Below are 19,012 nucleotides of genomic sequence, written 5' to 3'. Positions count from 1 at the left end.
AGCAGCAATCAGGGGCACAGTACCCACTGTCACTCCATAGTGAGTCCATCTTTCTTTGCATCCTACATTTTATATCTGAGAAGAAAAGAGCAAGACACACTCTTCATCTTCTTTATGCGTTTTACCACCATGGGTTTCCCAGGGTACATTTTTTGTTCCTTGTATTTATGGTGTGCTCTTTTATTGTTGTAGCTCCTGTCTTACATTCTCCGCTCATTTTACTATTTTTGGTGTTATGCTTATGATATTACATTAAGTAGACATTTCATAATAGGGAATAATCTCATTATATTTTTCAGTAGCATTTAAGATCTGTTGTGACAATCTGTCTAGTTAAATCCAATGAAGCTCACAAATCATATAGTTATCAACCCGGTATTTTGGGGGGTTTTCTTAGGATATTGCATGATCCAAGAATCAGCACAAAGAAACAAGCTGTCAAGTACAAGTGCCTGACCTTTTTGGGGAGTTTGACAACTCTAAGCAAATTCTAACATCAGAACATCCCAGTCTCTACTTAAGTGGAGGTGAAAGTGGACATCAAGCCCTATCTTGCTGATATCAATGCCTTGAAGTTGAATCAATAGTTGCCAGAGATGGAAGTATGTTGCGCATAGCATAGGAAAAAAGCGGACGTTATCGATTGCCCCATAGGAGTTAGAGAACCATGACGAACTTTGGTGGGTAAGCTATCCACAGACCACTCAATTGGAAGCTGATTGAACCATAACTAAGTGCTAGGTGTTTAAAACCCTCACCTAGTCCCAGTTTTCCCCTTTTGGTTACAAAGCGGACCAATAGTTCTGTTGACACTACTTCCAATACAAGCACTGCAAGACTGTGCAAGAGAAAATAAGCCATCCTATTTGGAATATCTCTCAAGAGCCTGGTGATATTCCTCAAGTATGTGACTTCTCTCCACAGTTATTTAAAAAAGCGAGTGATGCTCTTTAAACCTAATACCACTGATAGAGCTTGTGTGCAAGCAAGCACAATATCTAGAGATGGACAACAAAAAACGACAATCAAGTGGTTCCAGAAAGAAAGACCAGAAAGGCAATTACAAGGAAGAAAAGAAGAACTTGAAAGGGTAAGAACAACACAGCTGCCACAGAACGTAAATGAAAGAATCCAACCAACCACTATAACCATTGCGATAATGATGATCATATTGAGGCCGTGAAAGTTGGGAAATGTATAACACATCAATAATGATGTTTATGAAAATTATCAAGCTTTAGCATTCAAGGTTCTTATAGATCATGTTCCTATTTAGTTTACTGCTAAAGAAGTCATTGTCAGTGAAAACAGAATTCTGTTCAACTTATTTTGGGCTGGTGAAGATTTCAACATTCATCGTGTTGATATTATTCACTAATAAAAACACATTGAGACCATGGATGAGACATCTAAATCATCAAACTACACTGCCCACAGTGGAGGGTTTAGCACATAATTTCTCACACGGGCTACTTGCTAGATCTTTTCACACTGGTTGTAAGCAATCTACGAATGACTACAGTAAAAATCCAGCATCCGCAATGATCTCATGTACATACTGCAATGCATCAAAAGGCACAAGTCACTTGTGGTATGTCAAGACTCAAAACTGCAGTAATAATCATCAGTGTAAAAATTTCCTGGTTTACCCCATCAGGGGAGTTTACTTAACCAATTATAAGGAATGAGACAGAATATATGTTTCAGAGAGCTGCACGGGTGCAATGTTAGCATTCCCGTGCAGCAGCAAGGATAAACAGCCCCAAGCCTGAACATAAATTTCCCTTCCCTGCAGAGCAATGCTCAATGGATTCAACTCAAAATTTAATGCATTCCTGCAGGAAAAACCCAATAAAGCAGGTAGAAAATAACACCATAAAAGCCCTAACAAGGTTAGAACATGTTATTCCAAACCCCCAGTAATCCAAGAAATGCCAACTCTCCCCAGCATTAGAACTTAACTCAGCTTTCTGAACTTTCATAAAGCTACCAAGGCATTAATCTATTTTGCCCACTAAATATTTCCGCATGGTTCTTTTATATGACACTTTATGGTTCTTATTCAACGTATAGTTCCAAACATGACTAGATGTGAATCCAATTGACACTGAATGTGAGATTGAAGCATCCCAAACACAGTTTCTACAGCAGTTATATGGAGCGCATTATCATTTCAACAAGAATGCAACATTAAAACAAAACTCTAGAATTAAGTTTATACCTCTGAAGGCATGACAAGATAAGACCCTCCCCTACTTCACAAGCATCCCCTTCTTTATTCCCAGAAGGAACAGGTATACTTCTTCCACCATGACTAGGAAGACTCGCAACAGGAACAGCAGCCTTTGGAACAAGCCAAAGTAAAAAATTCACTACTGACCGCATGTCCATCGAAATATCCAAGATATATAAAATAACCGCCATCTCATCTTCAGTTAAATGCCACCGTACAGCTCCTCGCTCATCAGATGCAGTTGAAAGTGTTCCTACAGATGCAGCCTGGCCTGAAGATTGACAATGCTTGATTGAAACTTTTTCTCTCCCTTCAATGAGTTGCTTCACAGCACTGCGCATCCAGCTGGCAATTGACCATTGCTCAACCAACCGTAACCTTTTCATTGCTTTCCCTATTCCATACAAATCACTTGCATGTTGCACTTTGTTCCCATCTTTTATTCGAGATGAGGCTTCTCCTCCTTGGCTAGGTTTATGATGTGGACAATTTACCTTACTATCACATATGTGACTGGATGACGCACCTTGGCTATTCTCAATCCTAGAAGCAGCCAGCTGTGCCAAGCTTTGTGTTTTCCTAACAGTTTTTTGCCTCCCTCTTGCTGTTTGCTTTGCTGGTTTCAATGGCTGTTCAACTTTGACTGCATCAGATGCTTTAGGTCCCTTTCTGACCCACCAAGTTTCTTCATCATCTAATGGAATAAATGTGGGTGACTTCAAAAACAAACCCTTCTCCTCAGTTATCCTTTGCCTCTTGCTTCTCCCACATTCCTCACAGCCAGGTGTTCCATCTCCTTTGTCAGCTTTACCTACTAGTAGTCCCAATGGTCTCTTGACTTTTCCTTGAACTAAACCTGACCTCATAACTGATGATTTCCCACTGGATGCCACAAAAGATTCAGGAAAGTGCAAAATTTGCGAGATTGCATGTTTAAGTTCAGCAACCTGCTGCATCTTCCGCTTTTCACGTTTATTATTTCTGAATTCTATATCATTAGCTGCTTCTGACTTTCGCTTCTTCTCAAAGGTGGAAGAAGCATCCCCATCCAGGTTATTGGCTATACCACTCACTATTAGATTTTGTCCTGACTTCCGGTGTTCTCCTTCATTTCCCAGATGCTTGATCTTCCTGTCTAAAAACCCATGGAGTGCAAAACGGCGTTCATTAGAGTAGATTCTGATCAATTCAAAAAACATAGGATCTGATTCAGTTTTAACATCTTCTAGAACATGGAATACAGATGGGGCTGGCAGCTGCTCTAGGATGCTCCTGTGCCGATTGGATCTATCAATATCCACATTGTTTTCTCTTTTGTCCATTATTCCACTGATTATCAGTTGCCTGGCATAAACATGGGGCTGAAAGACACCAGAACGTATGAGTTCCAAGAGAAGCACTTGAAGATGCTTGAATCCTTCACCCTTTTGCAATTCATGTTGATCAAGCCAAGCAACAACAGCATCATGTAGAGGGCTCTGACCCTGAAAAGCAACAGAGGGATATGGACATCCAGTAAAGAACTCATTCTGAGAATTTTGTGATATATTTCTTAACATCTCAACCTTTGGCATTGCATCCCTGCTTGTAAATTCGTCATCTAAACATGTATTTGGACCATCAGATACAACACCACTGCCAGACACATCTCCTTTGTCAGAAAGTAACTTCTTTCGAATTGCTTCCAACTTTATTTTCATGACTGAAACTGCCATATAAACACGGGAGAAGTCCCTTTTGCCAGTAATTTTTCCACCTACAGGCAGAGAGACTCGGCAACTTCTGAAATCACATGTTGCCCACTCACAAAGGAAAAATACAGCATAAACTTCTGAAGCTTCTAGTGCACCCATAAATCTCAAGCTTGATCTTATGCAAGGACTAATTTCAGACAGCCAACCATCTGGAATATTTTCCCCAGTGAAAGACTCTTCAAAAACACAATGATAAGCACTTATCACATCTCCTGATATCAGAGCTTTATCCAGGGCCTGCACAACTTTGCCCTGATTGTTGCGAAGAAGCACAGGATTGACAGCTTTTGAAAGATTAGCAGCTCGTTTCTGAATGGAGGATACCAAGTCTGCTATAGACAACTCACGGTCAGTAACCTGCCTTTCAATGGAACTATTCATATCCATTTTGTTTGAAATATCCACATCTGAATCCTTTTCCACATCTCGAGTTGCCATCAAAGAAGAAATGTGTCTTTTCAAAACAGATGGACAGACACAAGATGGTAAAGGGAAGCAATCAAGAGAAACAAAAGTATCTGGTACAACAACAATCAAGTAGCAAAGTAACTCAGACAAAAAAATAACAATGGATGCTTCACGAGGATGGTCCTTTGAGTCTGGGACAGGACCAGCAGGAGACAGTTCCCTTAACCGACGGACACTTATGTCAACAAACATCCGTACATTTGATTGCGAAAGTGCAATGCTATCAATAAATTCAAATACAATGGGAAGAAGCAACTCTAGTGCTTCCAGCGACTCCTTTTTCTGCAAATAATAAAAAAAACATTTATGATTTTATCAGATACATTGCACATACACATTATGGAAACTACAGAAAGACAATTTTTTGCACTTAACTCTCATGATTTTGACAGAAGGGAGGACGAAAAACTAGAAAACCTTCAAAAAAAAATATAAAAATAAAAACCTGTAACTGAGAAAGAACCCAATCAATGACTTGAGGACGTTGTAGTAACCCTTCTGCATAATGCCAATGTAGGATTCGCACCATATAACACCATTTAGTATACAAGGAAGGCTCCTCACTGTCAGTAGCTGTTTGGGAAGAGTCAACTCCTTGATGCTGACCAGAGACACCCAAGAGCATTTGTGGGCTCTCTCTATTGTATAGTGTTGAAACAGTGCCATCATTTTGACAAGATTCATCTAGAATGCATTGGAGATAGTCTATAACATCCTTTGTCCACAACTCCACACGTTTTGCCTGTGTCTTGTCTTGGCCTCCTGCAGAAATTCCAACTGACAGAGGACGAACCTGTAACATAACACAAGATATGCTCAGAAAAAATCACGACTTTCTTCACAGAAAAAGTAAAAGATGGTGGAGACCATCGTATCTGCTAAAAACTCTATTCTCTGAAACAGAAGTGATAAGAACCTGATGAAGATATGTAATTTTAATGAACCATGTTGCCCGTAACAGTGGAACATTGTGCTTAATAAGTGCTTCAAAAAGTGTTTTCTTCCTATATCCATGTGGAGCATGTTCAGCTAAAGAACGCAATCCCTTATGTGGTTGTGAAAGATCCTGTCAAATATGAACAAACCAGTAGAAAAACAATATTTAGTGTATCAAAGACCTCACAAACTGTTGCCTGCCTATATTGCTTGACCTTTGCACAGAATTTATGAAGTAGAAAATTTCAGATAATATATAGTAATAAACTATTGATTTTTTCCTGAAAAGGCTTCCTATATTACAGTAATCAACACAAGCATACAAATGAATCTACATAAGACTGCTAAGGATTGACACAGACCCTACATAATCAATTTTAAACATTAAAAATCTAAACTTAATATACTATTGAGTTTAGCTCATCGACTAGCTTAATTTCTTGCAAAATAACAAATACAAATACATATTGCAGCAAGTGAACTCTAATAATATGTAAAATAAATTGTTTCCATGTGACTAACTAGTTTCCAAAAAGTACAAAAGAAGCATCAGTAATGAGAAAAACCGAATATACAATGAATATAAGCATTTGGATATATTTTGTGGCTTCCATAGCTGCATATCAAAAGGTGATTGCTCCATCCTTCTAGAGAAGATACCAGTGACAAAGACTGGGGAAAGTTCAAGGTTAAACTCCTTGACAAATGGCAGAAAAGAACATTTTACACTTTGTTGTCTAAACACTGGAGGAGAAGATATGAATATTATGGCATTATGGAGCCTTGAAGGATTCCCTCTTAACGATAAATTGATCAATGATGTATAGCCCTCTCCTTCCCAAATCCTTTTCAAAATAGGGTTTTCTTAAAATATAAGCTTGAGACGAAAGGAACTATCCCAATCATCACCATTAAAAAGTGGAAAATAAAAATACATCCCCATTCTCGCATTAGATGATTGTAGTGCACCCTTTTGCAGAGCATGGAGACCTTCCCCTTACTGACATCATGATAATGATGGATGATGTTACACTTATGATCAAACATCGCACATGATTATGATGGTGCAATTGTTTGAACCGAATTAGGAGATTTGATGATGAGCTGGCACCTTTTGATAATGTGACATGACCCTACAATCGACTTTTGCTTGATGCATTGCACCTTTTTCGGGAGGTAACAAGAATGAAACTCAACATTCATAATTGAGTTGAACAAAAAAATTCATGATGCATGAAAATGACTACACATGAAAGAAAAGGAGGACGAAGAAAAATGATAGATAATGACATGAAAATGTAGTAGGCAAAAATCTGAAGGACAGCAATAGGAATGAAACTCGTACTCATTAGAGTTGAGCAGTGAATACACAAAGCATGATAATGAGTAGACAAGATTGAAAATGGTTGGTTTCTTCCCAGTGAACACATCTTCAGGAGTTTTGTTACCCGGTGCCCTGTGGGGACTTCGATTTTGTATGTATACAGTTGTCTTTGTAGCTTCACCCCACAGAAATTTCGGTAAATCTTGATCATGTAACATTGTTTTTACACTTTCCTCAATGGATCCATTCTTTCATTCTGAAACTCCATGTTGTTCAGGATTATATGGGACTATCAGCTCCCTCTTAATCCCATACTCCTTACAGAAAGCAATGATTTCCTTATATCTGTATTCTCCTCCATTGTCTGATCTTAATATCTTGATTCTTCTTTCTGTAAGGTTCTCTACTTCAGCTTTGAATTCTTGAAATTTGGTAAATACTTCATCCTTGGATTTTATTAAGTAAACCCAAGTTTTTCTTGAATGGTCATCTATAAATGTGACATAATATAGATCACCTCCAAGAGATTTAGGAGTCATAAAACGACAGACATCAAAATGAATAAGATCCAAGATTTCTTTTGAAAGTGAAGCACTACTTCCAAATGGTCTTTTGGTGTTCTCACCCAATGCACATCCCATGCACACTCCTTCGTGATCTTCTTTCAATTTGAGGATTCCATCTACTATTGAATTTAGGGTTGGAAGGATTTTGAAATGGAGACCACTGAATCTACGCCAAAGTTCACATGGGCTGATTTCAGTGTGAACTAAAGCCTGAGCAGGAGGAGATAGCAACCTGTAAAGTCTTCCTTCATGAATCCAAATTACTCTAGCATTTTCTATGCATGAGTTTTCAACCCATATTACAACTTTTCCATCAATGAAAGCCACTCTATCACCTTTATCTTCTAAACTTAAAATTGAGATTAGTTTCTTATGCAAACCTAGAACAAATGGTATGTTGTTGAGATGAATGTTGCACCCATTCTCTAGCTCTATCGAGGTTGATCCTATTCCCCACACGGGATAGTTCTTATTATCTCCAAGTTCTATGGAATAAGAAGACCTTCCTTTTGATAGTGTCTTTAGTTGCTTGTGATGACAAGTCATATGCCTTGATGCTCCAGTGTCGATCACCCAAATGCTTTCATCTTCAAATGTGCCTATGAGTGTTGATAAGAGTCCTTCATCTTTTGTCTTGGTTACTTCTTTCTTTGGAGTAAATAGGAGATTCCATACTTCTTTGATGCCTTTCTTTAGATGGCTTGCTACCTCTGAACACCTCTTGAGAAACTTTTTCAATGTTGTAGAGATCTTCATGATGCCCCTAGCCAACCTTAGCTCTGAAAACATGTTGAGAAATCTTAAGGGCAATGATTACAGTGATTTCTATTTCTTTAATAAGTGCTTGTGATGTCTTTTTACTTATCTTAATTATTACCTACACAGACACTTATTATTACTATGTTTTGTGTGTCATCTACCAAAAACAAGAAGAACAAGAACATTGAATATAAGCTGCAAGGCGGGGCCAAAAACTCTCCACTTGAGAGGAAAACCCGAAAATGTATTCTCTTCCTTATAGATTCTTGAATTGACGAATTCCAAGACCTTTAGACCAAGACCAGTACCCTCCAAGACCAAGTCCAACCTTTTTTGATGATGTGCTTTCCTTGTCCAAGTCAAACCCAGTCAAATCTCTTCTAGTAACACAACTTCGACCTCTAGCTACGGAATTTCCACCTCCACTGCAGATCTGAAATTTTCGGCCCACTTGCAGTTGTTGCTGCCACACGTGTAAGCTTCTTTTAGCATCCTAGGACTTCCTTAAACCTTCGCTTGGCTTTCTCTGACTTCTGGATCTTGATGATGGCTTCTTGTGACCTTCACTTGACCTTCTTGCCTTCTCTTCTCCAAGATCTAACTTGTAGAGGAAAACCCTAGATCTGCTGCAAAAACCCTATCCTTCCTTCGCACATGCAAGAGAGAATTAGCCCAAAACCAAGTCTTCTTCGTCATCTTCCTTCGTTGCCTTCTTCTTTCTTGGCTTGAATGAGTGATATATGAATGTGCTCCAAGCAGGTCGAGTTTCCTCCTTTATATAGGCTTCTCAAAGATGGACGTAGCTTCGCAAATTAGGCCGACTTGCTAGCTGCCAAGTTGACTTGATCTTGGAGGGTATTTTGAAACTTTCAAGGACAAAAATAATTTTCTTTACAAGTTACAAAGTGCCCGAAGGGGTCTTCATCTTATGACAATGACTCTTTTGACTTCTTGACCTAGGACAAACCCTAGAAGCACTCAATGGATGCTTGACCTGTAAAATAAAAGAACTTGAGCATGAAACCCATGTTCCAAAATTAATAATAATAATTTTCTTTCATTTTACAATTTAGCTGAATCTAAAGTACATTTCATATTTATGAAGACTGAACCTACTTACACATTTTTCAACAAGGAGCAGTCAAGCTCCAATATATTTCTATAGAGTAGTTGGCAGACATTTTCACCAAGCCCTTGGTGAAGGGCAAGTTTGTCTAGCTTTGAGACAAGCTTAGACAAGCTTGAGTGGTGGATAATACCTTCCTTGCTCAGCAGAAGTTTTAGTGTTTGTAGCTCAAACAGTGATTTCCATCAAGGTGTCTACTTATCGAAGTTGTCATTAAAAGTATCCTATGCTTTTCAGAAGTTCACTTTAATAATTAAATAATAAAGTGAACGTTTTTAATTAAAGTTACTTTTAATTAATAAAGGGACTTAAGTGGGTCACTTAATAATTTGATTAAAAGAGAGCCATTGATCTTGCAATTAGATCTCACCCGTTGAATATTAGGTTTCTCGCTCATGTCAAAGTTACAAAAGACATGTTGAGAAATCTAGGGCAGCTACATTAGTGTGATTTCTCTTTACTTTGAGAACTACTTGTGATGTTCTTTACTTCAATTTGATATACTTGTAGTTAACTTCTTCTTTACTTGATTATTATAGTGTTCTTATCATCAAACAGCTACCGAACTATGAAGATCAAATAGAACAAGAGGACACAAGATATAGGCTGCTAGCCAAGGCCAAAACCTCTCCCTTGAGAGGAAAACCCACAAGAATTTTTCTCTTCCTATAGAATCTTCAAATGATGAATTCCAAGATTTAAAGACCCAAGACAAAGACCCCTCCAAGACAAAGTCAACCTCTCTAGTTTGATGAGCTTGTCCTTCATAAAGTCAACCCAAGTAAAACTTGCTTCAACCTTCATATTTCGGCCCTTACTTCAGATTTTTCGCCACTGCTTCAAGTCTGTAATTTTCGGCCTCTAGTGCAAAAACCTTAACTTGCATGATTGGGAAAAGATGGTGAAAGTATCCTTTTCCCTCTTTCGCTTGAATTGCCTATTCCTCATTAGAAACTCGACTTGCAAACTTTATCCCTTTGACACTAAATTCAACTCCTTGATGTGACTGCAATTCGGTCTTGCTGCAACTAAAAAGTTGCCCTAATTCTTTCACACGTGTGAGAGGTTTGACCAAAAATTCAGTGTTTCAAATTTCAGTTTTCTTCTTTTGTTCTCCTTCTTTTCTTGTTTTTCTCCTTGAATCCAATTTGATTTTCTCCCTTGACCAGATACCTTTGATGTATCTTCAAATGGGGTCGAGTACCTCTTATATATAGTAGGCTTCTAGAGAGCCCTAATTAGGCCGACTTGTTCTTGGAGGGACTTTATGACTCAAATATGACTTACATAAATTTTGTTGACCTGATACAAAATGACCAATAGGGTCTTTTACACATTACAATGACTCTTTGACAACTTCCTAGAAGCACACAATGGGTGCTTGACCTAAAACAAATCAACCTAGAGCATGAAAACCATGCTAAAAATAATAATAATAACTTTTCTTTCTCTTTTACATCAAATACAAAAATCATAAGACATTATGAAGACCGAACCAAGTTACATATTTCAACAAGACAAAGAGGGAAAAGGACATAAACACAGAAAGCATCCATTTCAGCAATCACATCATTGAAGGGGAAAATCAAAGATCTGATTTTTAGTTGTTGGTGAGGATTTCAACAGTTGTTCAGCAAGGAGAAGCCATCCAATCAACAACAAAGAAAAGAACAACCATACAGTGATCTATATGGATTTCATACCATCGTACAAATTTATGTACATCTGTATGGATTGGAGGGCAGACTGCTTTAATTTTCGTTCAAACTGACATTTTCAGGTTTGTTGTTCACTTTATTAATTTCTCAAAGCCATTTTCACTATAAGGGAGCTCTTGTAGTTTCTAAATGCAATTTTTAATGATGAACTGATCTAGAAGAGAAAAAATAAATAGTGCATTGTGCGTGATTGCTTTTCTCATATTCTGTTGCATGCAAGAGTTGATAATTCCAACAAGAAACTAGACCTGATATGTTTGCTTAGAAAAATGGCTTTAGGATAAGTTAACAAAATTGGCCTTTGGAAATCGGCACTGCCGAAGAAACTCGACCCTTGGAAAGTTCAACCTCCCTCACCAGCGGTTTGACCCCTCTCATTTCCCTCGTATGGTGCACTTTCGCACTTGAGAAATTCATCGTCTAGATATTTCAGTCCTCTTCTTAACTAACCCGACCTTTCTCACACCTACCTTCGCCTTCCCTGAAATTTTCTCTGGAAATTCCAAATTGCAATTCTTCTCACTTTCTTCAATCTAATCATCCCTCTTGCTCTTGAGAAAATCACTTCCTCAACATAATGTGTTGTTAAACACACACATGGAATGCGAACAAGATATGAAAAATAATCGTAAGAGTCATGTACTATTCACAATATATACATTTATAATGCATTGTTATGACCATTGGATTCATATTCCAAGGTCTCTTGGATTCCCTTTGACTATTCAACTTACACACCATAACCCTTAGCGGATTAGGCGTCCAACACCCCCCCCCCCCTCCAAATCTAAATGGGTATATACGAGTCCAAGAAGAGAGACATAATACAAAAGTGGCAACCAAAAATGCGCTCCCTAAAAAGATGGCATAAGATGGGAGAACTCAAGGTCTCAACCAGCAATGGTTTAAGGATCACCACCAACACTAGAACGCTTAGTGTTGGTTCCTGGAACTCTTTTAAATCTGGCTAGAAGTTGAAGTCTTCTGCTAGAGCAAGTGCTCCCAATTTTTGTGAAAAGGGAGACCCTTGGGTCTCAACCTGGAACGCTTAGTGTGATTCCGAGAACTCTTCCACGTTTGGTTGATTCCCATAACTCTTCCAAAGTTGGCAAGAAGTTGAAGACTTCTGCTAGAGGAAGTGCTCCTTAGTGCTATGAAGAGGGAGACCATCAACCTTGAAAAGGGAGGTCCTCAACTTGCGAAAAAAAGGGAGAACCTGAGCCTGAAAAGGGATGTCTCAACCTGCAGTTGTTTAAGGAAAGCCACCCTCACGGGTTTCTCTGTCTTTGGCTACAACTCTGAATATGGGTATAGTTGTCTCTGGATGTAAGTTGAGGCAGCAAGTTCAAGTTGTGGCTCAAGCTCGCTTGAATTATCTTTGAAACTTGTAGATGACCATCAATTCCCCCTGTCAGATACAAGTGAGAAAATGAAGAGATCTCAGCTGCAAGACTTTCCAATATTTGAGAACAAATCTTGTGGTATGATTTAGATATCTTCTTGGTTGTTGAAGCCCATTGCCAAGAAGCAATCGATCCAAGATGAATCTTTGTTCCTGCAAGAGGCCTGTTTCTGAAGCATTTGTTTGAATGATGATTGTGTTGACCACAATGCTCACACGAATGAAGATCAAAACAATGATCTTTCACATGGCCAACTCTATCGCAATGTTGGCATTTGACAATCTATGGTTGATTTGGAAGAGGGGCAAGATCTCGGAACAAGCGAAGATGAACTACCATGAAGAAACCCAACACTTTGATATTTGATTGGCTTCGTATAGTCTGGAATATGAAAGGACACATCCTTGTCATACCCAAGACATGTTCTTTGTTTATTGCTGACAAGCTCTTTCCAAGGTCTGATGATGGACTTGGGAAGTGGAACCTAAACTTCTGCATCTTTAGGTAAAACTACTCTTAAGATGGGCTCATTGATTTAATCAAATTCTAGTTGTTGATGGGAGTCAACTTCAAACTGAAAAAGGGGATTGTTCTGAACAAAAACAAGTTCAAAATGATGTCTACGTTGTTGTAGTTCATCTTGTTGTAGTTGCGAATCGAGTTGCAAAAATTCAATGTTTCTTGTACATGTTGTAGACAAATTCTAATGTCGGGAAGAGTGTCTTTACTGATGTTTATAATCTCATCTACAGTGGAATGTATTAGTGCTAAATTTAGGTTAGCATGTTCTTTGCTTTGGACTTCAGTGATCCATATAGCCCGATTTCAATTCAATTCATTTCCATTAGCAATTACATAAGACATTATTACATTGTTAGTTACTGAAGAAAGAACATAGATGATAAATGCAGGAGACAAGTCAAAACAAGAGAACACATGAAATTGGCTCAAGCCAGGTAAAACCCCAAGATGGAGAAAACCCTTGATCAAATCTTCTTATTATCAATTTGTCAAATGTTCAATAGAGAGATGGAGAGAAAAGAGTACAATAATTTAAAGTCAAAACAACCTTGCCAATCTGATCTAATATCACAGCCCTTAGATAGATAGATGGCCCATTAAAAAATTGCAATCCTAGCATGAGCTAGAGACTTACGACTGAAGAGGATTGATCTGGTTAGTGATTCTTGTGAATCACAAATGTCCCTTCTAACTTAATCATAACTCCTCTTAACTGCAGCTTTGCTTGACAAGAAAGGTGTTACCCTTCACTGGACCTTAGGGCTAAACTATGACCAAATTAACTTCAGACCTATGGCTCATCTTGAAGCAACAGTGTTCTAAAAGGTTGCTGACTTCCTCCCTAGTCTCTGAATCAACTTACAACAAAATACAAAATCAAGACAACCTGTATACACTACTGGGCCACACTACAGTTCACTGATCTACTACAATAAAGAGTTTTTACCATTGTACCAAGGGCTACACCCTTTGTCCAGCCTGCGGCCCAAAACAAGAGATAAATAACACTTAAAACAAGCACATAATTGCCCACACTTGCCTCATAAATCTCGGCCCAGAACCTCCAAGGGATCTACATCAAAATTGTCAAGGCAATCCTCCCCAAACTCGTCTTTCTAGTCTACCTCAGTCCTGCATCATTTCAGAGGTAGATTCAAATTCAAAAACCCCTTTTTCCTTATCCAAATTTGATGATCTTGAGGTCCATTTTGGTCCTCTCGAAAAGAGGAATTCAGTGTCATACTTATCTTCTTCAAAAGCCCTGCCCATAGTGGAATTTGGCCCTAGTTGCCAATTTAAAACTCTCTCAACTAAGGAGAATTCCCCCTGTCAATCCACCAATCATAATGTCATACTGTCATCATGAACCATCTTTGCATCTCGCTTCAACTCTGTTGAACAGTAATATAGATAATGAAGAAGAATCGATCGAGAGTGAGTCACAAGACCTTGCCACTCTTCACTAACAAAAGTCAGTCCACATAACCAGGGATCGAACCCCAATCGGACTTGATCCCAAGTGATCAAGTTGATTGAAAATCATGCATCCTAGACATAGGGAGTACGACAGTACATGATGCATCCATCGGTAATGTTATGGTCCCTAAACACTTTTCCCAACTCATTGGCCAGATGAGAGGTACTTCCCACGTGTCCTAGACTACATGGGTAGGATTATGTTAGAGAAATAGTTGGGAAAGAATAAATCACATCATGCTCCAACCACACGTAGGGAAAAAATGTACCACATCCTACAGTCACATGTCATAACCATCGTAGGGAAAGGATAAACCACATCCTACATGCATGCAACCCACCGAGAGTAGGGAAAGAATGAACCACGTCCTACATGCATGCCAACCAACAATCGTTGGAACGATCATACATGTGGGGAAAGGATGAAGCATGTCCCACTAACATGTCAACCATTGATCCTAGGGAATTAGCATCCTACATGTGGTGAAAGGATGAGCCATGTCCCACTGACATGTTCACATGTGACAACAAGCAAATGCCTATATGCATCTCACTGGGATATCCGCAAGAGAAGGTGAACCATTCATCCTACTCATATGCCATAGGAGAAATTGAACCACTCATCCTGTGCATATCTCATCAATCGTAGGGGAAGGTGAACCACTCACCCTACATACATGACAATTGCCATAAGATGAACCACTCACCCTATGTGCCATATATCATCATCACGAGGGAAGGTGAACCACTCACCCTATGGTTGCTCATAGCATCAAGAAGTACCCAAGGCCCCCAAGAGCTCCAAGAGCTCAATGTTTAACTGAGACCCTCTTAATAAGGTTTATCCATGACTTCCAACCTCTTCTTGAAAGAAGATCTTACCAAGAGTCTATGTAAGGATGATAGTAATCTGCTCATCCAATCAATAATGATGAAGCTTGGTAGCTCTACAATGTACTATATCTTCATACGCCATACTTATTGCTATATACATTTAGCATCAATAGTGCTTCCAAAGTAACTGAATCAAGAGATATAGCACTTGATGTGCTCTTTCCATTCATCACTGCCAACCGAGCCAGCATCGAAATATTCATGGAATCTTAGATTCCAGCAATGTACCTCAGATTATAGATAATAGAATCACAGAGATATTTCAATAAGCATCTTTCCAATATATGAGGCTCATAGGTTGATTTAGAGTCTTCATATCAAGGCATATGATTGATCAGGTGTTCATCAAGAACACCAAGGATCCCACAAGATATACATATATAGACCAGCAGCTTCTCCATCTCATCAGACCTTTAAGTGCAGGGATGCATCAAGGCTAAGTCTTCCATCTTGACTTTTAAAGTCAACTCCCTCTTACATTAATAAACGAGAGGGTCATTAATTCATCATCATCAATAGTTGTATCTTTACAATCCAATCAGCATGGCTTGTCCATAACTCCCTCTGAATATAAGGAAAGTGACCATGCCAAAACATAATCACTTAGCCACCGGTAATCAGTCCCTTTTCCTTAGGTCCATATGTCAAAGTCATCAACCATAATCTGCTACAATGACTTGCCTTTGTCAACAAACATTGGGCAGGAAGAGTCTTCAGGACATACTCTCGGGAATTCTATGGCTTCCTCTGAAGCCTTGCTTCATGTGATGAGATTTTCATGTGAGACTTTACACAAGGCACCTGCAATAGCAAAATTCCAGGAAGCTTGCCTCAGAACAGAGAGAAAACTTTGAAGAATCATCATGGTCATTCAACCAGAAGAAATAGCTGCATTATCCTCCTTTGCTAGATCACCGTGACCAACGAATTAAATTACCCAATTCATGATTCAGGCATCTATATCTATAAGATCATTTTTCCAGGATGCCAAGAACAGGGTCAAAGCCACCTCTGATTTCTTGCTTATCAGGGCTAATATAAGGAACTGCTCCAAGGAGCCATGCACTTCTTTTCCCAGCGCCGGGTTTCTAAAGGTACCAACATGAGCTTCCATTGCTTCAGCTGCTAGATAATGAATGACTGCTAAAAATCTTTACTGCAGATGCTACCACCATTGTTACAAATGTCCATAGTCGTTGCTCCTCCATTTCTCCTGCACTTCACTGCCTAAAACAATAACCCTGTGTTGATTGATCAACTCATCAAGCTCTCTTAGACATTAAAGTCGGAGTTACTGTCTTATTGATTATTGTCATCATCGCTCTCAGTGGTGCCTCTAATGTCTTTGATCAAGTTAATGCATCTGAAGCAACCAGTCGTCTATTCTCTGATTTGTATGCGTCAAAGAGAATTACACCTTAAGAGTGATGATGCCTTTTGTTCTTGAAGTTTCTAGCTATTAGCAGTGAGCCACAAGGTTTAGGCTTGTTGATGCTTTTAGGATCCCTTCAGGTTGCTGGCCTTGTTCTGCAAACTACTCATTCAATATCATGCCAGAAAACTCTGGAAGATCTTTGTGCCTAGCGAAACTATATGATCTTCATAACTTCCTTATTGCAGGAATTCTTCAGTTAGGCCCACAGGTGGATTATCATGAACACTTTAGGATTAGAGTCATACAAAAGGTTATTATCACAATCGTGATGTGTCAAAATGATAGTCTTAAGCAACTGTTGTAGGGCAATGATGAATTTGCTCCTCCCTTACCACTGTGAAAGGATGCTTGACCTATACTGCTATTGTAGTAACACTGCAAATATTGATGAAGCCCTATCACAGCTATAATATTGCAACTATCATTTAAGTCTCTTCACTGTAAAGGTTGTATCAAGGATACATATACAGACATGGTGATGAGCCTTCAATTTTGCCTTCTACCAAAAGTGCACTATAGCTTTCTTCAGGAAATGCTTGTTCAAATTTTAGGCGAATGCCAAGAAAATGACTTCAACAAGTCTCTTACTTTTCTTGTGGGCAGATACTGCAACAAGTATATATATGAGCAACAACTGCATAGAATGAAGACAAATGAAAGGAAGACTTTTATCACAAAAGAGGCAGGGCCAAGAGTACTGCTTGGATCTGAATCACTTCACTTTCCACGCTGCTTTTCAATCAAAAATACTGCCATGAAGACCGAGCTTGGAGAATGCCTTTCAATGGCCTGAACCTTCAAGCTCTTTTCAGAATTGGTGCCCTAAACTCTTTGCTACCCAGACAATACAAAAGACTTGTCACAGATCCTTCACAAATACACAAGAATTATGGCATATATATAGTCTTGCAATGAACCTTCAAACGTTGAGTTAGATCAAGAGACTTGTAACGATCCTTCAAGATTTGTAGTATATTCTCGGATCCAAACCCACAGATTAGTCACAAACTTCATTCTTCACCTTGTAGAATAGTAGCCCATAAACAAAAGAATTATACCGTGAATTTGGTCTTTAGGTCTGCAAAACATAAAAAAAACGTCAGTGTTCTGTAATTGATGCCCTAATGAGGGCTTGTCAATGAGACTTATTTCTTCTACCTCAACGATGACCATAACCCAATTGGATTGCTTGATTTTCTTCAGTCATGGGATATACAGGAGGATGTCCTCAAAATTCTCAGTTCTTTACCAGCAAGAAAAAGGAATACTCCTCAGCAAAATACAAGGCCGTAGAATATACAACTCCTTGGTCCAAAAGAAAAACAAAGGAAAAGTTTTGGTATGAGTTGGAACCCCAGGACTGCAAATATTTACAGAGAATTGTATTCTCTGTCTTAGGACCATTCACTTTGATCAGAATACCCTGAAATAACGCACTTGGACCTTGACATATAATAGGAACTTGGTTCTAGGTATGCTACGGTGAAATTGACCTTCTCCTCTCTGAAACTCTGAGAAACCATAAATTTGTTACTTCAACTGTGGCTATTTCCATACATATTCTTCAAGAGAATGAGCTCTAAATCAGACCTTATGTTGACTCGGCCTGGTACAAGGTTTCCTTGATTTCTGATTCACACCAGATACAAAACAAAGGAATCCATCCTTCTATTGTTGATCAACAAACTTCTCTTAGTGATGCTTTCTCTTTCACTCTTCCTTGGGCTTCTCTTCAACTTGGCCCTGATTCCATGCTAAATTTAGATTAACATGTTCTTTGCTTAGGACAGTTACTTCAATGATCCATATGACCTGATTTCAACTCAATTCATTTCCATTAGCAATCACATGAGACATTATTACATTGACAGTAACTGAAGAAAGAACATAGATGATAAATGCAGGAGACAAGTTAAAACAAGAGAACACATGAAATCGGCTCAAGCCAGGGAAAAACCCCAAGATGGGCAAAACCCTTGATAAAATCTTCTTATTATCAATTTATCAAATGTTTAGCAGAGAGAGAGAGAGAAAATAGTACAATAACAGGCTTTCCAATTTGATCTAACATCACAGCCCTTAGAAAGATAGATAGCCCATTTAAAAACTGCAATCCTGACATGAGCTTGAGACATACTACCGAAGAGGGTTGATCTGGTTAGGGCTGCTTGCAAATCACAGATGTCCCTTCTAACTGCATCAGAACTCCTCCTCTTAACTGTGGCTTTGCTTGACAAGAAAGGTGTTACCCTTCGCTGGCCCTTAGGGATAAACTATGACCAAATTAACTTCAGACCTATGGTTCATCTTGAAGCAACAGTCTTCCAAAAGGTTGTGGCCTTCCTCCTTTGGTCTCTAAATCAACTTGCATGAAAATACAAAATCAAGACACCTTGTA

The 19,012-nt window shown here is 38.8% G+C and overlaps 1 protein-coding gene across 1 annotated transcript in view; it reads right to left on the bottom strand.

The window, feature by feature from the left end:
- Positions 1–19,012, bottom strand: part of CCT (RNA polymerase II transcription mediator) — a 153,843-nt gene that overhangs the window by 29,830 nt on the left and 105,001 nt on the right. Inside the window, 3 exon segments of the mRNA XM_089440468.1 lie at positions 2,222–4,737; positions 4,901–5,248; positions 5,372–5,521. Of these exon segments, the coding sequence (XP_089296594.1) occupies positions 2,222–4,737; positions 4,901–5,248; positions 5,372–5,521 (3,014 nt within the window).

This window comes from Pinus tabuliformis, chromosome 9 (genome assembly GCF_031772625.1).
Source record: "Pinus tabuliformis cultivar Carrire ecotype Pingquan chromosome 9, CPIR1, whole genome shotgun sequence".
In the NCBI taxonomy this organism is placed as follows: Eukaryota; Viridiplantae; Streptophyta; class Pinopsida; order Pinales; family Pinaceae; genus Pinus; species Pinus tabuliformis.
The sequence above is the reverse complement of the archived record's forward strand: the minus strand, read 5'-3'. Positions and strand labels throughout refer to the sequence as shown.